At 34.3% G+C, this 26,647-nt stretch overlaps 1 protein-coding gene across 1 annotated transcript in view; it reads right to left on the reverse strand.

The window, feature by feature from the left end:
- Positions 1-26,647, reverse strand: part of TBC1D32 (TBC1 domain family member 32) — a 199,834-nt gene that overhangs the window by 67,286 nt on the left and 105,901 nt on the right. The window contains exons 24-26 of the mRNA XM_029945049.1: positions 6,417-6,539; positions 5,028-5,136; positions 4,216-4,309 (exon numbers count right to left, since the gene is read on the reverse strand). Of these exons, the coding sequence (XP_029800909.1) occupies positions 4,216-4,309; positions 5,028-5,136; positions 6,417-6,539 (326 nt within the window). The remainder of the gene's footprint in view (positions 1-4,215; positions 4,310-5,027; positions 5,137-6,416; positions 6,540-26,647) is intronic.

Here is a 26,647-nt window from a genome sequence, read left to right on the forward strand (position 1 = left end):
CTAGCTTTTAAAAGACTTTTACATTTTAGTATTATGACCCTAAAAATGTGCACAAAGAAAAATAACTGAACCAGATGATGTCTAAAGATTCTTATTTACAGATGAAGATATATTATCTAATAGCTAACACTAATGCCAATGAGCTAACAAGAGGCAATTTAACAGATGAGGAGTTGCTAACTGTAGCAAAGAGGATAAATTTAGAAGCTGGGAAACAAATGAGAGAATGTCACCATGTGCACACAACCGAAGTGATTTTCCCCCCACAACAAAGAAATGCTATCCCAAAATTTTGCAGTATAAATGACAATTAAAATAACGCCTATCAGAATAAACGAATCATTACTTTCAAATCAAAAAAGCAAAATGGAAAGTATAAGTACTCTTGCCTTCAAAATAGCTATATCTTGAAGTATTATAAACTTAAACATAATATATTTTAAATTGTACAATGTTTAACTTATTGAACTGTATTTGACCAGAAACAATCCTTCCTGTTTAGCTTTATACCTGTCAGAAATGCATTTGACTCCATTTTTCTCACTGAGTTCACAGAGATGTCCCTGTGATATACATCCTGGGCTATCCACTGGTGCCTATATCATTCTCTCCTGCTTAACAAAAACCAGGATCACTATTGTTAGTTACTGCCATCATTAATGAATAGAATTTCATAGTCAAATACTTGTGTCTTAGGGATAAACAGAAAGACAACAGAGGCTGCTGTCCAATATGGTGGGGAAATATAGAATTAAAGAGGCTTGAAATAATACTACACTAAAACAGAGCACTGACAGGAATGTAGTCACGAATGTGTAGGGCCTTGTTAGCTATGGAGAAGCCACTGGAGGGTTTCAACTAGAGGAGTACTGTAATGCAATCCATATTTCAAAAGCATTACTCTGGTCACTGTATTGAGAACACACTGAATACCTAGCAGATTACTACACTGAGACAGGTGAGAAATGAGGGTTGTAGTGCATGAGGGAAAGTGATTTCAGATATGTAGAGTCAAGAGTATTTGCTGACAGATTAGATGTGAGTATGAAGACAAAAAGAAGTCAGAGAATGCCTTCACCTTTACTGCCTACAGAATTAGAAGCACACAGCTGCTATTTCTGAAATGAGTAAAGAAAGCCAAAGGAACAGATTTTGAGGGAATATCAGAAGTTTTCTCAGACTTGTTAGGTTTGATATGATTACCTTCCCACCAGAGGTGTCTAGTAGCAGTTACATATGAATGCAGAGTTCAGGGCAGAGCTAGGGGTAAAGATATAAATCTACAGCCATCAGCATACTGGACAGTATTTTATTCATGAGATGAGATCTTAACCAAGAGTAAGTACAGCTAACAAAACAGGCATCTAAAAACTGAGCCCTGGGACACTCCTAAATTTAGAGGTTGGAGAGAACTGAAAGATGAAAAAAAAAAGAGAGAGACAAAAGAATTTGCCAGAAACACAGGAGGAAAATACAATCATATATTTTCTAGAAGCCAAGTAAAGAGTTTCAAAAGAATATGTTGAGTAATAATGCTAGGTCCAGTAGGATGAGGACTGATCTATGTAGTACATTTAATCATGGTGGAATGGTACGGGTTCCAAAGCCTGGCTAGCTTTGTGGGTTCAAGTGGGTTCAAGAGAGAATGAAGAGTTACTGGAATAATGAGATTAGACAACTCCCTCGAGGAAATTTGCAGTAAAAAGACAGAAATAAAAAAGTATGTTCAAAAGTAGATATTTTAAATATAGAAGAATTAACAGCATGCTTGTTGGCTCATGAAAAATCTACATTGGAGAGCCAACCTCAACACCCAAAAAACACAGCAATAAAGGAAAAGGGAGAACTGTTAGAAACAGTATCTTTGAGAAGAGGATAGAATGCAGTGCAAGAAATGGGGAAGCTGGCCTTTGTAAGCAAATTGGCAGTTTATTCATTCACAGAAAACCTAAATTGACATAGATGCAGCTAAGTGAGCTGGTGTATATTAGGAGCACATGGAAGCTTTTTCCTATGTCTATTTCCTCGGTAACCTAAAAAACAAAATTATCATCTGACAGGATGGATGAGGATGAGGTGAGGAAGTTTTGATGAGAGAGAATGGTCATCCAGGAGAGTGAAGACCTGGACAGACACAGTGTATGTGTATGATGGCCCGGAAGTACGATGGGTCTGCCTGAGGTTAATAACCATCTGCAGTTATCCTCTGGGCTAGACAGAGATTCTATCATGACTCTCTTTTCTAAATCACTCACAAAAGAAGAGCAGGGAGTAAAATGTTATGCCTCTGAGCACCAAGTCCTAGGGATTGATGATGTATCTTTTTACGAAGTGTCCATTTAATCTTTTTTTTTTCTTTCAAATTTCTGACTGCCTTATTCTGTTTAAATTCTGTTTAGTTTTATTTTTTTTTTTTTAGTTTATTTATTTTGAGGGAGAGAGGGAGAGTGTGCAGATGCAGGAGAGAGAATCTTGAGTAGCTCTGTGCTGCCAGCCCACAGCCCAACACAGGGCTCGAACCCATGAACCATGAGATCATGACCTGAGCTGAAACCAAGAATCAGATGCTCAACCAACTGAGCCACTCAGGTGCCACATAAGGAATATTTTTTAAATGAAACTAATTTGAAGAACCAAATTATCAAATATGAAAGTCACATGATAAAAAGGTAACAACTGAATTTTTGCTCCAAAAATTAGTATTTGTTTCAAAGTAAAACTTAGCAAAGTTATGCTTTATCATAACAAGGAAATAAAAAACAGGAAAAGGGTTGAGGCACCAAGAATGAATCATGTAGGTCATCTTATCTCCAAGGGCTAATGAAGCACCTGATAATTAGCACTTGAGAAAAATGTTAAAGGAATGAAGGGGCAAATAAGCGGTGAAATAGACTGAAAGTACAACAGGGAAGTATGATTGAGGAAGGTTTGGGTTCATTGAAAGACGGGCCTCAGTGGGAAAAGTGTTCAAAAAGCAATACTCTCTCAACGGTTTCTTCTTGAAAGATACTTCCTATCACCCACACATCTCTGAAAGCAATAGATTAGGTTGCACAAACAAGAGGAGAACAAAGGCAGAATTTTGAAAGTGCATTATAAAGACAAGTATTAAAAACTTTTTAAAGCTCCCTCATGTTCTTTCTCTTTCCCTAACTTCTCAGTAGATAGAACACACACACACACACACACACACACACACACACACACACACACACAATTTTTGTCTCTATCCAACTGTGAGAATATATAATGTAGATCTCAAACACTGGATAGAGACAAAAACAAGACATATCAGTTGATGGCTTCCATTATTGTTTTAAAGCATATAAATGCAGGGAAAAATAAAAGCACATGAAGTCTCACAAAGAAGGCTCACAAATTTTTTCAATAATCATGCCATAAAATCTTAACCCATGTTAAATTAGTCTTACACATAATGTTATTTTTTTCCAATGTAACTCTAATGGTATTAAAGGTGATAACACTGATGTAAGCTTTAACATCTCAAATTAATGAATAGTTTGATCATATATCCTCATAAGTCATCTTAGAATTCTAGTCTAAAACTGTTTGAGTTTTCAATGCTCTCCCCATAAGCTACACTGAAATTGGCTCACCAGTTGTGCTCTGGTCTCTTTTACCCTCATATTCCAAATCTCACACATCCTTTAAACTACCTCTTATATTACCTCCCAAACACCTATTTCACATCCTGCTTTCAACATTAATTTTCTTTGGGAGGGTGTCTGGCATATATGTTATCCTAGCAGGCTACACATTTGTCTATTTAGTTCCTATCATACGGTACTACCACACAATTATCTAATTACTTGAATGAATTCTCTAAAAATTCATGAGTTCATAAATTTTTTATTAAATGTACAGAATTTATATTATATTTATATTTCAAATCTTGAGGACACAGAACTTACATATGGCATACAGATATGAAAAAATATTGCTCTCCTGAATTAGTTCTTTGTATCTAGAATTCATCAAAAACCATAATTCTTTTTTTAAACCAAAAAAAAGGTTCTGATAAGAATATCATACAAATAATTTAGTAAGAAATATCCTAAGAAATGGGCATAAATGGATCCACATATACAAGCTGAGTGAAAAAGTTATTAATCTCCTATTTAATATTTTGTCTTTTTTCAAATTATAACCACAAAAATATTAAAATAATGGGGTATTTGATCATAAATATTGTACCTTGTTTTAGATCAGCATTTTTTGTAACTTCTGACAGATAGCAGTTTGGTAAAGGATATGATGAAAACATTGGCCAAGGATATGGATCATCACCCTTTAAAAAAAAAAAAAAGGAAGACAGATGACTTTAGGAAGTAATATAAAATACTGAATTTTAAGGCTTTTTGAAATATTAACTTAAACTGGTTTTTGTTTCATAGATACTAGAGTTATTCCATAACTAATCAAAATGTATTTGCTAATTACAACTCAATTCTCCAAAGGATATTAACTAAAATGAAATGTAATAGAAATGACATTTACATAAACACTAAAGACAAACATATGGTAACTTGTTCTAGCAACTAGGACTGATAATGATGGCTTTTTATCCATGAAAGGAAAATTATAGTCTTCAAAATAAACCTGTATTTCCTATACTGAAACAGGAAACAAACACAAAAAACAAAACTCTATTTGTCTTATCAATTATTTCTGTCTTCTCTTTCCAAGACTGACAAAGCAAAAATGTACTTAATAATAAAAAAAAAACTTCAAGAGAAAGCCAAAGTCTATGAATACTGATGGAAGGAGAGGTACTCAATATTGCTAATTAAATACAAAACATATAGTCATCTAATAAAAATTAGGTATCATGAAGAAGAGCTTGAACATAATATCACAGACACACGAAAATGACAACTTTTTAATGAAACAACATAAACCAGCACTAATGACTACCCCTTGTCATTAAGAATACTGTTTTTATTCAAAGTGTTTATCTGTATTCTAAGATTTTTCTAGTAACAAAAATTCCTCTTTATCCCACTCACCTTCTGCAATACCCTTGGAGGCAAAATTCGTTCCATGGGCCCACCAATAAAATTTATTCTAACAAGAACATGGTTTCTCTCTACTGATAAGCCATCAATTATAAAATCCCTGAAAAAAAATACCAATTTTGTTCTCTTAATGAAATATGATTTAATTATAATATCAAATCAGTGGAATATAAAAAATTTTCTATAGAAAAGTCTAGAAAATGGATTATTAACAATGTATCACTTAAAAAGGGCTAAATTCACTTTACCTGATAGCTTTCTTTGTCATAAAACAAAGGATTGATGGAGATATAACTGATACAACGAAAATACATTATATTAGTAAAGTACTTTCTTGTCGAATGTTACTGCATTAAAAAAAATGGAATTAAGGTCTACATTATTTCCATGATTTTATCACAGTTTTAGTTAGGGTTCCCTTAAGTTCCTGACCCAGTGCCTTAAACTCAAAATCTAAATGTTGCTTTTGAGCAGATGCCACCCTTCCTGCAGCTGTTAGTATCATCATCCTTCTCTATCAAATCTAGGGAATCCGGTAATGTGCTTCTTGGTCATCTGTATTTTTCCAAAACCCGGCTAGAATGGAAGCACACTTTTTTTTTTTTAATCACAGTTATGAAGGGTGCCTGGGTGGCTCAGTCACTTACGCGGTCAACTCTAGGTCTTGGTTCAGGCATTGATCTCACAGTTTATGAGCTTGAGCCCCACACTGGGAATTGCTGACAGTGCAGAGCCTCCTCGGGATTCTCTCTCTCACTATCTCTCTCCATCCTTCCCACATTCTCTCTCTCTCTCTCTCTCTCTCTCTCTCTCTCAAAATAAATAAATAAATAATTCACAGACATGAAAACAATGCGTATTCAATAAATGTCAGCCAAACTGAGGTAATGAAAAATATAACAGAAAAAGATCATCAAGGTATTACTATAACCTCATTTTGCAATAATCAGAACTTATGACCATGAACGAACATAATTCAGAGAATGGATTAAAGAGTAACTCTACAAAAGACATGAAATCAAACATTTTGTTTATCAGGTCATCTTACATATGCAGACTGAATTTAAAGGTGATACAACTTCACAGAACCATTAATAAAGTTAGGTCTTCAAAAAAAGCTAAATTAAACAAAAACTTAGAAAGCAGTCTGTTCAAGGCTTCCCCACGAATATCTATCACTGCCTTTCTAATGGTAATATTTCTGTTTGAATTGTTTTTTTACTCTTATTTAAATCAGACAGTGGAAAAACATTAAACTATATATACAAAATTACATTTTAACAGAGCATCTATAAAGAAAACTATTGTTAATATCATGTCTTATCAGGGTTTTGGGCAGGGGTGGGGGGGTCGGGGGGAGGGAGTATTGTTAGTTTTTACCTGTGGCTTTCAGAGTTCTCTAAGATATTTTCTTCTTGAGCATTTAGTAACATTTCAGATACTTGATACTGAGCCTCTAATAGGAGAAGAGTGTCTAGATCACAGCACACAACACTTAACAACCTTTATAAAAAGGAACAATAAAAGTAGATTATATAAAATAGATCTTACAAGCTTAGACAGTTTTTTGGTATCTCAAAGAAATATCTACACATATGAATATAAATTTTAGAAGACAGATCACATAGTTACTTCAAAAACATTTGTAATCATTTTGATTAGTAATAGACTTCAAAAGTCTTTCTCACTGGAATATTATTTAAAGACCATAGGCAATTTCTATTCTAGTTTTTAAAATTATTTAAATCTAGGAATAGTAAGTTCTCTCTACTGATTTAAAAACTACATAGGGAATGTACATAGGAAATGCTCATTAGGGTGAAGTGTCAATGGCAAATTTTTTAATTGTCAGATAAAGCTGAGAACACCAAATCGTGCTATCTCTAAACACAAATGATTTCACTTGTTTCTCAACACTGCTAAAAGAGGGACACGTGGAAATCGTGTGGTTCCTATAGTGAGACAAGAGGACGTATGCTGCACAATCTATGAAATACTCCTGCTAAGAAAACTGAATGAACCTAAAACTAACCAACAATTATTACACTGTCAGTTTACAGGAAATACAAAAATCAGAGAAATGTTAAAAGATGATCACAAGAAGGAAACAGTCAACAAAATCCAGATTTAAGAGAATCTCACACATTATTATATATTATTTCTTCAGGAAAAAACTGACATAAAAAAGGGATAAGGTAATTTATAAGTTAAAAGCAAAATGTCAAGCAAATGTGAAGATTTCGGTCTGATTGTGATTGAAGCAAAAACTGTAAAGTGCATTTTGATTCTCATGGGAAAATATGGGTTAGGTACTAGATGAGATCAGGCAAACAGTGCTGATTTTGTTAGATGTGACAGTGACAAAGTAATTTTTTTTTTTTATATAAATAGGCCTTATATGTTAGAGATACGGACTGAATTGTTCATAGGTAAATGGCATAGCTGGAATTTGCTTTAAACTACTTTTCAAGAAAAGGGGCACCTGGATGGCTCAGTCCAGTAGGTTAAACGTCTATCTGCCTTCACCGCAGGTCATGATCTCATGGTTTCTGGGTTCCATCCCTGTGTCAAGCTCTATGCTGACAGCTCAGAGCCTGGAGCCTGCTTCAGATTCTGTGTTGCCGCCTCTCTCTCCCTCTCTCTGGCTTGTTCTCTGTCTCTCTCTGTGTCTCAAAAACAAATACATATTACAATTTTTTAAAGTACTAAAGAAAGGGGTGCCTGGGTGGCTCAGTTGGTTAAGTGACCAACTTTGGCTAAGGTCATGAACTGAGGGTTCCTGGGTTCCAGCTCTAATTCGGCCTCTATGCTGACAGCTCACAGCCTGGAGCCTGCCTTGTTTGGAGTCTGTGTCTCCCTCTCTCTGCTCCTCCCTTGCTTGTGTTCTCTGTCTCTCAAAAATAAACATTAAAAAAATCAAGTACTGAAGAAAAAAATGTGTATGGGAATGGGAGAGAAAACCAGATTAGAAAATATTGATAATTGATAAGGATGAATAACAAGTACATGGAATTCTCATATTGTTATTCATTCTACTCTCATAGTTTTAAAAATACTATGCTAAAAAATATATATATAAAAAGGATAATGTCAAGGTAGTACCAGGTGGCTATGGTAGATTGAGTGGTTAGGGACAATTTCTCTGAAAGGTGGCATTTGAGAAGAAACCTTCTAATTACACATTTCTTGATTTTCCTTTGAGATATTTTCAAACGTGAACATAAAGCCATACTTCTAGGAACACTTACTACAGAGTTGAGGTCATAAGTGCAAATAAAAAATTTTAAGTGTTCATTTAGAACATGAAGTTTAATGTTTGGAGTAGATTTTGTGGTGGTATACTACGCAGGTATTAGAACAAAGCAGCTATATACGTTTAGCTGTTTAGCTAAAGAATTATCCCCAAGGTATGTTAAGTGGAAAAGGAGAGGCACAAAGCATTGTAAACACTGGCACATTTGAATAACAACAGAAAAGTATCTAAATACCATTTGGAGAAAAGGTCCACATTTAGTTTATAAAAGTGTAAACATTTTTTGTTTGATAAAATGCAATGAAACCAAAACAAAAGCCTTTTCAGCATTGGCCTTGAAGATTATAGCATTAAATTGGCCATTTGTCTTTCTCATTCTAAAAATAACTTCAAGGATCGAGGGGGGAAGAAAAGAGCTTAACATAAAAATTTTAGCCACAAAATGATCTGAAGGGCAGTCAAGGGCAGGCAAAATTGAACAAATACCGCTAAGAGAAAGCAAGAAATTGAGGGAAAAACCGTCATTCCTGACCATGACATGAAAAACAGAGCAAAATAATCCCCCTCCCACACACAAACAAAAGAATAAATTCCTAAGTAAAAACAAATTTCTCATAGTTGAGGCAAATAACATAGAGGAAAAACGTTATCCTCTGTTTGCAACAGGAATACACAAGACAGCAGCAGGAGTATCCGTAGTCCTGTTTCTTAGTAGTAGAAAGAGGAAGTCAGACAAGGAGTCAGACAAATCAACAGTTAATTATTGGTTACAGAGATAATTATTAATAACAAATCTAACTACCTTCATAGTAAGCTGGGTGGGGACAGCACAAAAAACGGGACAAACACACACACACACACCCAAAACTTAGGCTAGCTAACTGGAAACATGACCCTGCCTTCTCATCAACATGTGCTTCCTACAAACAGCTGATAACAAAATAATTCACATCTCTCCAAAAAGAAATACCATGAGATATACTCAAAGGTGTTCCAAGAAAGAAGAGGAAAATAACCGGATGAACAGATGACAAATACAAATACACACACACACACACACACACACACACACACACAGAGGCATTTAATGCCTCTAGGTATTAAACACTTGAAAACTATGACCAAATAATTTTCCATGAATTAAGTTGTATAAATGTATCATCAGAATACATTGTAGAACTTATACAATGTTATGTCGATTATGTCTCAGTTTTAAAGTGTTATAGGTCAATTACCTCTTAATTAAAAAAAAGTTTAAAAAAAGCAATGGTCTCCAATAAACTCTGGACAAAGGAGGGCTGTACAAGCACAGGAAAGACACAGCAAAAGAAAACAAAAACAAAAACAAAACAAAACAAAAAAAAGAAACAAAACAAAACAAAAAACCCACAGATTTTAAAATACAAACGGCAAAGCTAAGAAAAGGAACAGAAGAATAAAACTGTTATAAACATTAAAGCACAATTGGAAACAGAAAAAAAAACCACAAGGTATAGAAGACTTAACAAGGGTGTGTAAAATATAATGGAAATAAAAAGTTTAAATTATTAATTTCTTGATGAGAAAAGAGAACATGGCAGAAAACACCTTGAAAGATATTAGTCAAGAGATTCTTTCTGAGAGAAAAGAAGCCATGAATCTAAGTATATAGAGTATAAAATATGTCCCAGGATAAACTGAACCAGAGGAGTCAACATGGAGACAGAGCCTAGGAAAGCTATTAAATTTAAAGAGAAAGAACCATTGGGGTATCCAGGAAAAAAGATCAAGTCACTACAAGAGGGCAATGGGTGTGAGCGGGCGAGTTGGGGTGGGGGGGGGGTGTGTCAATTCAACTGGTCTCAGACTCTCCACAGCAACATTCAATACCAGCAAAACAATGGAGTAACAGTAGGAAGAAGTGTTACATCAGAACACATTACAAAGCTGTAGAAATTTTTAAAATTCTGTAACGACATGTGAATTAAGAAAATCCAGATACAGACTCAATTATGCAGAGGAATTTATAATTACATCAAGAGAAGATGGAATTTCCTAAATGTACTGAATGTGTAGAGCAGAAGAAAGTTGTCAAGGATGACTCTAGATATTTTGTTAGAAAAATAGGAAGAATTAACTAAGTTTTAAGTTATGAAGGTGTATGCTTTCGTTAGGCTACTACTGATCAGTGAACAGGAAAGGAAACTGGCCCTCAATGTCTTCTAGTTTATGTTTGGAAGAAGGAGTCCATAGGATTTAGATGTATAATGAGATGATCCAAGGTGAACTGAAGCAACTCTGAAAGCAAATACGCCAGATAGAATTATCCCCAGTACAGGATGAGTAAATACAAACTTTAACAAGTGATGTATCTTTTTTAAGATCTTACAAGTACTAGAAATAATGTAAAGCTTAGCAAATTTGGCCCAGCAATAAATTGAAAGGAGAGCATACTGTGACCAAGTACAGTTCATTCCAGGAAGAAAAGGATAGCTTAATATTAAAACATCTCCTGATGTAATTCATAACATCAATATGAAAAGTACTATATAGCCAGATGCTTAAAAGCTATTTAAGATTCAACATCCACTCTCTATTCCCTGCCCTCCAAAAACTTCTAAGTAAATTAAAGAAAAGTTACTTCTTTAATTTGATTTAAAAAACAGATTTATCTCAGCGCAAGAGCTAAAAGCATAAACAGGAAATACATTCCCATTAAGGTCATGAGAAAGGCAAAATTGCCTATTATTATTTAACATTGTTCTAGGAGTTTAAGCCAGATGTAAACACACACACACACACACACACACACACACACACACTAAAAAAGATGAGGAAAAAAACAATCTGAAAATCTGAAAGGAGATAATAATGTTCATTATTATAAGACAATAAAACTGTTTATTTGGAAACCACTCTCCAGGACATAAAATTCAATTTACTTAATTTTGAGAAATACTGGTTGAATAACTAAGTTCCAACTAGCTGTCAGAAGTGCTCAAGATACATCACTAAATACAAGTGCACAAAAATCCCAGTCCTTATGGAGTACAAAATGCTAGATGAGGGGAAGACAATACACAAAATAAAAAGTTAAACAAAACACAGCATGGATATAACTAACTAAAGCAGGTAAGTGAATAAAGAGATTTAATAAGGAGGTGATAGGGATGGGTAACTATATGCAATTTTAAACAAGGTGTTTAGGAAAGATCTCACCAAGAAGATGAAACACTTTAGTAAAGACCTGTAAGAAATGAGGAAGCAAGCCATGAAGCTGTCTGGGGGAAAAGTGTTCCAGGCAAAACATACAGCTTGAGCAAAGGACCCAGGTGAGAGCATGTCTGGCATGGTTCAAGAATGAGGTGGCCAATATAGCTGAAGTGGAAAAAACAAGAGAGAAGGATTAGGAGATGAGGTCAAGGAAATACTAGGGGGTCTAGACCATACAGGACTAGCAAGGCCATGGTGAGAGCTCCACATTTTTCTTTTGAGAATAGTGGAGTAAGGTTTCATCCTGATAAGAGAAACCTTGTGAGTAAAGAATTGAGATGATCTGTTTGTGTTTTAATGGGATCACTCTGGCTGCTGTGTATAAAATAAACTGAAATTAGGCAGGGACAGAGATATACCAGTTTTAAAAATACATAGAAATAATTTAGATAAGATAGTGGCTTTGTCAGTAAAGTAAAAGATAGGGTTTTGTCAGTAAAGAATCTATTAATCAGAAGAATGGCTCTGTGGAGAACAGATTCTTAGAGTGGCCCCCATGATCCCCACCCTCATGGTACTCATGCCCTGGAGTGATCTCCTTGTAGGCAGGACCAGTGACTGACCTCTAATCAGAGAGTGTTAAAGGTGAGAGAACAGATGTGATTATATGACTGTATTACATAAGACTCTATGCCCTTCTTGTTGGAGCCTCTCTCCTCTTCTGGCTTTGAAGAAGCAAGCAGCCATGCTGGGGAAAACCACGTACCACCATGCAGCCTCCAGGAGTTGAGGACAGTCTTTAAATGACAACCTGTGGAAGCCTCTAGCCTCTGAACAGCAAGAAAACAAGACCCTAGGTCCTAAGACCATGAGAAACTAAGTTCCACCAACAATCTGTGTGTTTGGAAACAAAACCTTCCCTAATTGAGCTTCACATGAGACCACAGACCCTGCTGACACCTTGATTGTGAGACTGTGGACAGAGGACCCAGCTAGGTATCCCAATACCTAGACAGAAACTGGGATAATATATGTGTGTTGTTTCAAGTCACAGAGTTTGTGGTAATACGTTATAGACAAACAGAAAAAACTCCAAGGTGTATATCTAACCAATTAAAAGTACAATGCACCATTTGGTTGATTTATCAAAAACAACTAGAAACAAGAGGACTCTTTCTTTCTGCCCCTCCTGGGATTCTCTCTCTCTGCCCCTCACTTACTTGTGCTCTCTCCTTCTCAAAAGAAAAAGGAAGAAAATTATGTGTGTGTACATGTATGAGATATATGAATATAAGAATTATGTAGGGTGACCAGTAACAAAAAAAAAACCCCACAAAATAATTTACATATAACTTACCAGTAGTAACCAATTAAAACATTACCATGGAAAAAAACTGTGTCAACAAAGTAGAACATAAAAGATACCAATAAGAAATGCACAGGACATATATGCGCAGAATGCTAAAGAACGTAAAAAAATTTCAGTGGACACAGCACCTATCTGGATTACAATATTAAATATTATAAAGATGTGCATTCAAATCAGTTATGAATTTAAGAATGTAGTTTAAATGTAAATTATGCAATAATTAAAATTTAAGCTTTTTTGTAAGAATTCAACAAAATGCTTCCACTAATACCCTAAATTTTTTGAACAGAATGATGAAATGAATAGTCAATTTGTAAGTACATTAAATCTCACATACTCTTTATCATATTCCTACCACCTTCTAAATTTGGGAGAGGTATAACATATTTAGTCTCACAATAACTCTGTGAGGAAGTTTATCACTGACTCCATTTCACTTATGAGGAAACAAAAGCATATAGAGGTTAAAAGTCTTTCCTAAGCTCACTCTGGCAATTTGGTTCCAGAGTCCATGTTCTTAACCACAGATTGATACTGTCACATATAAACTAGGAAAGATAATATTATGTTACAGATATTAAATTCACAAAAGATACAGAAGACCTCTTTGGAAAAAAGACATTTTAACAAGACCAATTAAAGAACACTTAAACTAAATAGAGATATATACCATGTTGACAGGTTGGAAAACTCAATATGATAAAGATGTCAATTAACTCACTATTGATCTATAGATTCACTCCAATGATAATTAAAATCACAATGGGCTGGTTTGTGTGACAGACTGACTATAAAATTTATATTGAAAGAAAGTAAAACTAAAAGTAGCCAAGATATTTTTGAAAAAGAATTAAGTTAGAAAGTGCTCTATCAGTTACTGTAATTTATTACAAAGCTATACTAATTAAAACAATGTGATACTTCTACAAGATGAACAAAATGCTATTGAACAGAATCAGAAATTCAGAAATAGACCTTTACATATCCAGATACCTGTTTTGCAACACAATGAAAAATTATGCTTGTATGTATGCAAATAAATATGTAGCTGATGTTTCACATGTAATAGAGTTGTTTATAATAGCCCAAAGTGGAAAACTGGAAATAACCCAAATGTCTACCACAGCATAATATATAAACAAAACACAATAAAATCATACAATGGATTACAAAGCAATGAAAATAAATTAACTGAAATACATGCAACATTAATCTTAGAAACAATGCTACACAGAAAAGGTCAGACATGATAGAATATACAATCTATGCTACCATTAATAGAAAGCTCCAAAAGCAGCAAAATTAAAATATATTGTTTAGGAATACTTGCCTATGTAGAAAAAATATACAGTAAACCAACAAAGAAACTTTAGCCATAAAGTCAGAATAGTGGTTACCGTTAGGGGAAATGGAGGAACTCAGGATCAAACAAAATGCATAGTGCTAGGAAGTTCTCTGTGTTTAATCAATGGGGATTATGTGGGCATTTATTTTACAATAACCTGTTATGTTATAGGTCTATATTTTATGCATTTTATATTTTTAATATTTAATTTAAAATATAAGTGTTATGCTAGGTGCGTAATGAGTAAAGTAAGTCATTACATCCATAAGAAATATAGACATGTATGTAAGAAATAAATCCAGAACACTAATAAAAAATGCAAACTCTAATAATTATGCATGAAGATTCTTGTAAGACTCAATAACAATTAATACCATTTGCTATTCAATTATGTAGTCATCTAATAAACAGATCTTAATGGCTTATTAATTATACCAGCATATTTACAGAAACTAGCAGTCAGATTAAACATGGAAGGAAAACCCTGAGTAAGACTTTTTTTTTAACCTTATCATAATATTAAGGCTAGGTTTACAAGGTGAATAGAAGTGTTCAGATTATTTTTTATCCACTAACCTATAAAAAATGACCATGGGAACATGTCTAAATATGTAAATATGAGTAGGTTTATAAACAAGAAACTGTCGAGTTTAATTTTGTGTTGGCCCCCAACCGCAATTTCCTGAATTATGAAAAAAATCTATTTATTTCACATATACAAGAAGCTAGTTATATGCAGAAGTATTCCTAAGAAAGTCAACAATTAGCCAAAGTAAATTCAAATTCATAGGTAAACTGGGTAAAATTTAGTGGTATATTTCCAGCTTTTTGGATAAACAGAGAAAAAGTATTTAATTTAAAGTAGGTTTATATAAAAATATCAACAATAAGTTATACTGGCAAATTTCAGAACATGTGTGTATTTATATACACATTTGTCTCTCTCAGCAAGCACTTCGAAGTAGATTGACTCTACTTATCCCAGACCCAAACTTTCTTAGGTTAGGCATTTTTAGGTTACTTTTATTGAAATAACTTTCCACACATCATATGACAGACAGTAGTCAAAGACCCTGGCTGTTATTTTATTCCTGATTTCATGCCATGCTATACAATTTTACCCATCCTATTATAGTCTTACGGCTCCCATGAGCCCAAGCAGTCTAGCACCCTAGGAGATATGTGGGTGCTATTTGAAGGTGGTGATGATATATGAGTTTTTCCATAGCAGAGCTTTTGGATGCACGACAAATGACTAAAGTGGGGAGGGATCCAGGCACCTTTATTAACTCTGAGAGAATCTGGTTACCTGTGGTGATGAGCCAAGTCCACTGCCTCATTTGAGCCAGGTTTATTGATAACATCCAATAACCTGACATCCAATAATCTAGGTTCCTCACCTCATCTCGGGCACTAAAAGCTAAATCCCTATCTCTATTAGACATTTACTGTTACACACACAAGCATCATCTCTAGACAAATAATTCACAGAAATCATATTGCCACAAGAGAAGAGAAGATCTAACAAGTGAATTAAATTTCCTGTGAAGAAACAGACATCCCTAAAATACATTAATTACTCAAATAAAATGGCCACAATTCATATACTGCATTTGGAAAACAAAACAAAACAAAGCAAGAAAACAATAGAAAAAACACTGATGCAGAGTCTAAGGGTTTTCCCAGTCTTTCAACAACAGTGAAAAGCCAATCATGTTTTTATTGTTGATATCAAAACTCTCTGAAATACTAAACCCTGACTATGAGCCTGTGAACAAACTTCCATATACACTGGGAAGCACTGCTCCATCTGCTCCTGTTCTTGTGTTTCCCTAAGCCTTAGTGTTTGTTTTTTATATGTAACAAAAGACATCAAAATAAAGTCTCTTTACAAGAGTGCATTAAAAAACCCTCCACAAATGATATGATGCTGATCTGGCCAATGCTAACAGCAGAAGCAGTCTGCTTTCACCAACATGGACAATAGTAATGCAGCTGTACCATTTTACCAAAATTTAGTCCAAGATCACTTTGAGTGTCCTACTGCCCCTCAGGCTATCATGAAAAACTACTCTACTGATACAATGTTAACCTGACCTCCCTCAGAGTGAAGGAAGTAGTTGGTACTCTAGATATTTTAGTAGAAAATTAAGTGTGCCAGAGAATGATAGATCCACACAAATCAAGAGGTTTGCCATTTCAGTGAGGTTTGAGTTCCAGTGGCCTAGAATGTCAAGATATCACATATATATATTACTAAATCTTATACTATTTACTACCAAGAAAGTAACATTATGCATGATTTTAGCCTCTTTGAATTCTGGAAGTAAAATCTATCACATCTGGGTGTGCTGCTCTTACTTATCAAGTAACCCTTAACTATCAATTTTCTGTGACTTAAAGGCTAAAATAAGATCTAAAACTCAGGAGGCTCCATATCAAGAAAATGTATCAGATGAGCCTTTAGTCCAGCAGATTCAATGCTGGTCAAGGTCTTAATGGCTGATGAGATACTACACCAAGTTTCTGGCAAGACGCAATACGAGATTTACACAGGGCTCCTATGATTTTGGAGTCAATCAGTGTTTTCTTTGTTAAATAAATATTCTTACTTGATGAACATAATCTTACCCCCTGCCATCATGGCCACTGGGTTCATAGGCCATTTGAGTAAGCTCTAAGTTAGCTAAGGAAAGAGACTAACCCATCAACAAAAGGGATTATTTTACCTTCTTTACAGGAGAGGTCCCCTTCAAGGGCATTAACATGAGTCAAAAATATTCTTAGTCTGGGTACATTCGCAGAGGACCATCTATATACCTCTTCTACCAATCCTCTTAAGCCAATTCTCCATTTTTTTTCTTTTCTCCGAATCCCTGACCAACCAGTACAATCATTAGGTATGTTCTATAAGTTTATAAATCAGTATCGAAAGTCATATCTCCTTCTATATTAAAAAAAAGTAACTCCCTGAGTTATGTTTTGTAACTCCCCAAGTTATATATGGAAGTTTCCATCCCTTACCAGTCTTGAAAAACTTCCACACCATCATTTCTTACTATGAAAGTACATCCCTCAAAAAAAGGAGTAAACCAAGAAATAGGAAATTTGATCCGAGGTAAAAGAGGATCCAGCTCAGAAGACAGACCAAAGCAATTCCCAGAAGGATGAAGGGAAATCCCAGAAGACTGACACATAGGATCAAAAGATCCCCCAGTACAAAATTAAACAAAGAGATGTGATACAAGGAAAAAAGCTAATAAATTACCTGATATCCTTTAACTTACTATATGTTTTCACAAACATGAATAGGAAATGGTTCCTGCCCTCAGGAACATGAAAGCCTTGAGACTATAAAAACATAATTGGAAAGAATGATTTTAAGATATCTTGGCATTTATGTTTTAAAGCAGTACAATGTATGGGTCAGGTATTACATTCTCTGGAACAAGACTACCTGGGTTCAAATACCAGCCTCACTAATTACTAGCTGTGTCACCTTAAGCAAATGGCTGTACTTGTCTATAGCTCAGTTAAGTCATTTGTAGGAGAGAAGGGTACCTACTTCACAGGGTTGTTATGAAATTAAGTGTTTAAATGTGAAGCCAATATCAGGACCTAGGACATAATGAGCACTACTTAGGTGCTATGCTATGCAGGGGCAGGAGTATATTTTTTAATGATAGTCTAGGGAAATATTAGTAGATATACAGAAAATGAAGCAAATATAAAATCATACAATTATTAACTTCAGCAAAAATAAAGTACTAGGAAAACTGAAATATAGTCATATATACTACACAAACAAATATTTATGTAGGTGTAAAAATATAAGCTTTAAATAGCAACTTTAAATATCAAAGCTTATAATTTTTGATAAAACTATATAGCAGAGAGAGGGAAAGCAGAAGACATCTAAATATTAAGTTTCTAAATCTCTAAGAGAAGATAAAATCTAAAGTTTAAAAATCAAAACATAGTATAAACATTACTTAAAATCTCAAGGTGAGGGGCACTTGGGTGGCTTAGTCTGCTAGGCGTCCAAATCTTGACTCATGGTTCATAGGATTGAGTCCCACATCAGGCTCTGTGCTGACACCACAAAGCCTGCTTGGGATTCTCTCTCAAAATAAATAAACAAACATTTTTTTAAATCTGGCGATGAATACCAAAAATATCAGTTCAAGGAATTGAAAGTGGCAGCCTCTGAAGACAGGGACTTGGGAGTAGAGAAGAATGGGTAGAGGATTACTCTTCATTCTTAAATGATTTCCCATACTATTTGGCTTTTTAAACCATATATCTTTATTACTTTAATAAAAATAAATTAAAAATATTTGGTAGATGTCACATAGACCATGAAAAATATCTTCTTAAGCTGCTTTGCCAAAAAAGATAAATACAGATTCTGAGCTGGAAGGGTCAAGTAAAATTTAAGCCACACAGAATCTGGACCTTTACTCAGCCCTTTCCCTTTGTTCAAACAGATAAAACAAAAACAAATACATTGGTATTCCAAGCTCTAAGTTGTCTTTTTTTTTAAAGTTCTCTTTACCTTATCAAATTTTATCTCTAATGTAATGAAAGTCCCTATGATTTAATTTTTTTAATACAGAAAAATGTTATGGGTAAAGAAGTTATAAAAAAAAAAAAAAAGACTTAAATGGCAATTGGACAAGCCAAATGAGTTTATCTTGCTTACACAAGAAACCTGAAATAAAATTCTTCCTGGGCAAAAGGATTCAGGGCTAACAACAGAAAGCTTGCATTACTGACCTACAAAACCAGAAGTATTCTGAGGAGGGGGAGAAAAAAAATCAAAGTGTACAAAGTATACTCAGAACTTCAGGGCAAAGATTGTCAACTAGGAGCACCAGACTCCTAAGACTTGCAAGATTTTGTGCAAAACATTAAGAATCAAATTGGGGTGCCTGGGTGGCTTATTCAGTTAAGTGTCCAGCTCTTGATTTCAGCTCAGGTCATGATCTCACGGTTCGTGAGTTTGAGCTCCACATTGGGCTCTGCACTGGCAGCACAGAGCCTGCTTAAGATTCTCATTCTCTCTCTCTCTCTCTCTCTCTCTCTCTCTCTCTCTCTGCCCATCCCCGTGTATGCTCTTTATCATCTCTCTCTCTCTCAAAATAAACTTTAAAAAGTTTTAAAAAATCAAATTAGTCACTGCTTTTAATAGATAACAATATATATTATATGCATATTGATAATATTAACTTTATCTTGGCCCTATAAGTTTCATGATATAGTTATATATTTTATATACATTATAAAACATAAGAATGGGCTTCTTATTTATTGGAAATAAGTTCTTAACATGTTTAATCCTATTAAGCCAAATAATTTACAGACATCCAACTTATCACTATAACACTATACACATATGCATCAAGTATAGATGCTCTCCAAGAGACATCAATGTATCTTTGAATCTGCACTAATAAATATAACTAGCATAACCTAGTTATAATCAAAAGACTAGTCTGCGGCCAAATTGTTTCTGTTATCAGTGTGGTCAGGAATGATGTGCACCAGCTCACACTAACCATGCTGTAAGCTCTCTGTGAGGTTCCTTGTCAATCCTGACCTGAGGAGAGCCCAGGATACCCTTTATGAGCCAGGATGCTTGCTAAGAGCTCTGCAGCTATCAACGAGGAAGATACATTGTTTCATCTCAAACGCAAAGAAGCCTCCCAATCTAACGTAGAAATGGGCACTTGATATCACTGCAAAACTGTGTTTTGAAATACCATACACAATATATATTTCTCTTTCTCCTCACCCCAACCTCCTTCCCCTACCCATATGTGATTTGAAAATTGCAAATTAGTGATTTAAGGTCTATAATTCCCATACCTTAGGGCCATGAATCTAGAATTTTTATGGATTTAGCAACAAATAACATTATACACAGAATCTGGAATAACACTTCATAATCAAGCATATTAATACTTTTTCAGCAAAAGACTGATACTCAAATTAGGCAGGCTAAATAAAGACTAGAGAGTCTCACATCATTTCAGATAAGATTAGGTGCAGACTGCAAATAAGTTCAAAAAATTTTTAGTTTTTGAAATGTAAATTTTTTTCTGATTTTTAGAATTTAAAGAGATTGTGGCACTTGAAGCAGGGTGATACCAAGTTAATATTATAATATTCATAAGTTTAGAAGAATCTGTCTCTAATGCATGGAATTTTTAAAAAAATTTACAAAATTCAGCCATCTCTGAATTTCAGTCCATTTCTGGAAATGAAAAATCAGTGTTTCCTTAATGTGAATGTTCATTTGAACTAGCTGAAGGCACAAAGCAATATCTGAAATTTGGGACTAATCCCTTCGCTTGTTTTGGAATTTATCTTGAATATGGCAGCTCCCTCAGGAATCTGCTAATAACCCAAATCAAATCTCACCAAACAAATAACTCTCTATTCTTAATTACCACATATTTTATATGTCACTTTCAAATTTATCATTAATATGAGCAGGTGGGCACTGGTCCAGGGTACCCAGAATAGTTCTGTGAAGTTTAGTCTTAGCTACCATTTCCACTCGAAGAAATTCAAACCATGTCCTTTTTTACCTCATGCCTAGAGTCACAAGCCTTTTCTCTCCACTCTGCCACTTTTTCTTAATATTTCTTCCTTGAAAACACTCAATCAGCACATTTCATTTCTACCACCATTCCGAATACTTCCATGTATGCATCATGATAATGATAAATCCTGTAAGTTATTCATTAGCTCTCTCATCAAATGCATTGGTCAAGATAAACACAAATAGTACAAAATTCCAATACAAAAGACTTCTGGTCAGTGCATAAAAACCAGCTAGCAGAAATGCAATGCCTAACTCCCTGCCTGTTGATCAAAACCAAGAAAGGGATATGGATTGTACACACAACCATACCTCCAAATCTAGAGATTAAAGTCCTGATGTGTATACAACTGTATCTGGAGAGGAGAAAGGCGGAGTTAGAGTTAGTTTGCCAATAAAACTAGGTGAGCTGAGGCTGTAGAGAGCCTACTGACTCACTGTGGGTACTAAATTCATATCTGTTTCAGAAAATTCTGGGATCCCCTGAAGCTAGAGGTTAATTTGGACTTCTATTAAGTTCAGAGTATTGTTTTTGGATTTATTGAGTTTGCTCACCTTGCAGGTATGCAGAGCCAAATGTTCAATAAAATTGGACATATGATCAAGGGAAAGCTTAGGGACTGATACATAGATACAGGGTTATAGTCAGTACAGAAGACTGCATAGAAAAAGGAATAAAAGTATAAAGACATACTAGAAGAGAATTCGATTGAAAAGGTAACGAGAGGAAGAGGAAAAAGAAATCAGCAAAAACAAGGACAAAAAGGAATTCAGATATAAAAAGAGAACAAAGACACAGAATTCCCAAGAAAGACAATTCATAGGAGTGTAGCACCTAGTAGGAATTCAATAAATATTTCCTGAATGAACAAGTGAATGATAGCAAAAAGTGTCCTATTAGGTGGAATGTAAAATGGCAAAGAGAGGTAAAGTAAAAGGAGTCATGACACGTAGGAAGATAGAAATACATAGGATTCAAATATGTGCCTACTCGTTAACACAGCAAATCCATTTCTAAGAATTTGTTGTTAAGATAATTATGGGCATAGAGATATTTATAAAAATGTGTAATTTAAAAAAATTAACCTACCTAAGATTGGGATTCATTGTTATACTAGAATATTATTCAATCTTTTAAAATTGTGTATATATAAAATTTAAAGGTATGAAATAATTTAAAATTAAGTTAAAAAGGCAGCATTTAAACAATAAAGCTCCTATTTACAAAAAACATATTCCAGCTAAAAAATGAAAAATATAGGGATGAGAGGTTAATGGTAATTATTTCTAAGAGAAACACTAACAAGGTTTTGTTTTCATTATTTTCTAATTATTCTATATAAACAGGAATTCTTTGATTAAATATGAATTTTTAATCCATTACTGAGGTCTTCAATTAGTAACAGACTATCAGTTTTCTTCAAATAAACTTAAAACTAAATATTGTGTATGTGTTTATGTGTGCAAATACATGTGTATACAAAATCCAAAATGTGGATGGTTTTGTAGTCAAATTACATTCTAATTTATGATATTAAATAAAGATCGCAAAAAATAATTGTAAAATTACTTATTAGTAATGTTAATCAGATTTAAGTCTAATTAGAATCTGGGTCACTGGGAATAAATAATTTTGTGATTTGTTGTGATGGACTATATGTCCATAGACATATTGTCTATGTCTGTTAAAATAACCATACTGGTTCTAAACTGAAAACTATTTTTTATTTTTTATCTTCACATCATCTTACAGGTCAGATTTTTTTCAAAGGAAATGGTTATACAGAAAACGGCTGTACTGCATATACAATTTACTGTTGGTAGATAAGTGTAAAATAACTTAAACAGCAAGTGATAAACTTTGTTCTATAAATAAAGATTTCTGAGTGGTTATTTTTTTCCTTTGCTTTTTTAAAGAAAACTAACAGTAGGCCACATTAGAGTTTCAAATAAAGAAGGAATAAGTTTTAGGAGAACTACTATATTAACATCTCTTTACCACATTAAATTTTAATGTGTATATTTAATGAAAAATTACTATATAAGATTTAAGTTGTTAAAATGTGCAATGCCATAGTCTAATTAAAACTTAATTTGGACTTTCATATAAAGAAAACCATTAATACCGAGTGTATAATTCTTCTCCATGAGATACAGGTTTTATAATGAAATAAAATATTTTAGGTATGAACAGAACATTCCTCTAACTAAAGATAGTTAAGAATATCTTAAACTGCTAAGCTATGATGAGCAGGATCAAAAGTTTCCAGAGGAGGAGCCTGGGTGGCTCAGTTGGTTAAGCACCCGACTTAGGCTCAGGTCATGATCTCGTGGTTCATGGTTTCCAGCCCCACGTTGGGCTGTGCTGACAGCTCAGAGCCTGGAGCCTGCTTCAGATGCTATGTGCGTGTCTCTCTCTGCCTCTCCCCTACTCATGCTCTGTCTCTGTCTCTCAAAAAGTGGATAAACATTTTTTAAAAAGTTTCTATGGGATGTGACACTAAAAGTGAAGGCAACAAAAGCAAAAATAACCAAGTAGGTCTACATTAAACTCAAACGCTTCTGCACAGCAAAGGAAATCATCCACAAAATGAAAAAACAACCTACTGGATGAAAAAATATTTGCAAATTAAATCTCATAAGGGGTTAATAGTCAAAACATTTAATGGCTCACACAACACCCCCCAAAAAATCCAATTCAAAAAATGGGCAGGGTATCTGAATAGACATTTTCCCAAAGATAACATACAAAGGACCAAAAGTTACGTGAAAAGAAATCAAAACCACAATGACATCACCTCACATCTGTCAGAATGGCTGAACCGCTGGTGGGAAGGTAAACTGGTCCAGCTACTTGAGGGAAAACAGAATGAAGGTTCCTTAAAAATTTTTTAAATACAACTACCATATGATCCGGCAATTCCACTTCTGGGTATTTATCTGAAAACAAAAACACTAATTTGGGAAGATTTATGCACCTGTATATTCACTGCAGCATTATGTACAACAAGAAAGATATGCAAACAATCTAAAGGTCTACCAATGGACAATGGCTAAAGAAAATGTAGTATATATATGATAGGATATTAGTCATAAAAAAATTAAATCTTGCCATCTGCAACAACATGGATGAAACTTGAGGGAATTATACTAAGTGAAATAAGTCAGACAAAGAAGAGAAATACTGTATGTTCTCACTTACATGTGGAATCCTAAAACAACCAAACTCAAATACAGAAAACCAACTGGTAATTGCCAGAGGTGGGGTGTTGGGGGGAAATGTGTGAAGAGAGTCATAAACAAACTTCCAGTTATAAAATAAAGAAGTCATAGAGATGTAGTATATAGCATGGTGATTACAGTTAATGCAGCACTGCATATTTAAAAGCTGCTAAGAGTAAATCTTCAAAGTTCTAATCACAAGAAAAATAATTCCCTAACTCTGCATGGTGATAGATATTAACTAGACTTCTATGGTGACCATTTCACAATATATGCAAATATTGAATTGTTATAACCTGAAACTAATATATGTCAATTATATCTCAATTAAGCCTCAACTTTGAGAAGGAAAAAAAGAAATTATAAAGGATTAGAACACCAAGGTGCCTTAATTGTCCATAAAAGACAATGTTCAAGAAAATAACTGGCACACAAAATTTTCAATAAATGTACAGCTTTCTTAAATAAAAAACCCAAATGATCTAGGAAATGTCAATGAAATAGCCAAAAAGTACCTAGCTATGTAGTAGACATGAAAGTCAAAGAAAATATCCCTTCAGGAAGTTTAAGTTTTAGTCAGGGGGAGAATTATATATTAAATTTGTGGGAATGACCATAAAGGCAAAGAATATGCAGGAAAAAAACAAGATCAAAGTGTGCTATAGGAAGTCATAGAGGAAGTAATTTATAAAGCAAGCTCTGCCTTGAAGGAGGAGTCAAATTTTCATAAGACGACAAAATTGAGAGCAATATTCAAGACACAGAAAAATAGGTATATAGCCAATAATAGACACTGGGCTTGAGGGAGATAAGAAGTCTAACCTACTAAGCATTAACTCAGGCTGAGGAAAGTTGGAAAAAAATGTACATAGAAAAGGTACAGATATATTATAGAGTTCCCTGAAAGCCACATAAGGGAGTCAGGTACTGCCAATTATTTAAAATGGGAAGATGGGGAGCTTTATAAGAATGTTTCTTTTCTGTATTAATTACCTCACATTTTGCTTAATTATCTCAACATCTGATTCCTCATTAGGTAGTAAGGTTAAAGAGAATGAGCACCACATCTTATTTACTCATTACACCCCCTACATCTAGCATAAAGCATAATAAGCACTCAATAAATATTGACTGAGTAAATGAAGTAGAGAAGAGTAAACCAACTAATTATAAATATTAACCTGCAATCATATTAAAGAAATACTGCGTATCTCATGTCACTACACTAAGAAACCTAGATTAGTTTCATCTCCCAGAAGAACATCCTCCTAACAGGTGGAGACAGGAGAGGTAGGAGGCCAATGAGAGCATTAATGTCTTCATCTTTCATAGTAGAGAGTCAATTAATACTGCATAGAAGTGAAACATAATGTTCAAACTACTTGAACTACTTCAAGTACTACTTCAAGTACTTCAACTACTTGAAAAGTTTTACATAATCTCTTTTTCTTAACTTCAGAGGAATCTCTGGGGAAAATAACAACCCCTGGAGTGGAAAATCAGTTATTTGAAATTCAGCAATTTCATCTGTCTCACTAGTTTTTTCTTTTCTATAAAATTCAATTAGAATTTAAAATGGAAACTATATCATGATTCCATTTTTATAAAAGATATCTCCATATATCTATTTTTTCTCCCCATATATGCACAGAAAGATGTCTAGAGTGATTTCCGTCAATGTTAATAATGTTACTTTCAGATAGGTGTAGGGGGTTAAGAGTAATGTATGAAAGAACACTGAATAATGTATGGAATTGCTGAATCACTATATTGTACACCTGAAGTAATATAATACTATACGTTACCTCCACTGGAATTAAAATTTTTAAAAATAATGTTGCTTTCAGAGTTAGGAAGAATTTCACTTTATTATAATTTAGTCTCCTGAATTGGTTAATTTGTCTATAATAAAGATAAATCATTGTTTGAAAAGCAAAGGAAAAAAGTTATATGACTTTCAAGAGTGAGCAACTGACTAGATGGTTGGCCCACTTAATGAGATGGAAACATAAGATTTATTTTGTTTTGTTTGTTTTTGTAGGAGGAGATCCAAGAGTTCAGTCATAGACATGTTAAGATTCTAACATCTGAGAAATGTATGAATTGAGATGTCAAAAGAGTTATGTATTTGAATCTGATAGCTCCAAATAATGGTTTAGACTAGGCCTATAAATTGTGGGCACCCACCGACATACAGAGGATACTGTATGTAAGTAGTTGAACTTGGGGCAGAACAAAGAAGAAAAAAGTTGCCCACAACAAAGTCCCAAGTATTTCAAATTTAGTGATGCTTAGAGAATGCAAAAAAGAAAAAAGAGCAGCCACAGGAGGGTCACAAAAGCAAAGAGAACTTTCACACAGAGAGAAATGGTCCACTGTATCAAATGCTGACAGTTATGAGAATTAAAAAGAGAAGAATCCATGGGGCGCCGGGGTGGCTCAGTCAGTTAAGCATCGGCTTTGGCTCAGGTCATGATCTCATGGTTCGTGGGTTCAAGCCCCACGTCAGGCTCTGTGCTGACAGCTAGCTCAGCCTGGAACCTGCTTTGGAATCTATATCTCCCTCTCTCTCTGACCCTCTGCTGCTCACACTGTCTCTATCTGTCTCTCAAAAATAAATAAA

The sequence above is a fragment of the Suricata suricatta genome, chromosome 7 (assembly GCF_006229205.1).
Source record: "Suricata suricatta isolate VVHF042 chromosome 7, meerkat_22Aug2017_6uvM2_HiC, whole genome shotgun sequence".
In the NCBI taxonomy this organism is placed as follows: domain Eukaryota; kingdom Metazoa; phylum Chordata; class Mammalia; order Carnivora; family Herpestidae; genus Suricata; species Suricata suricatta.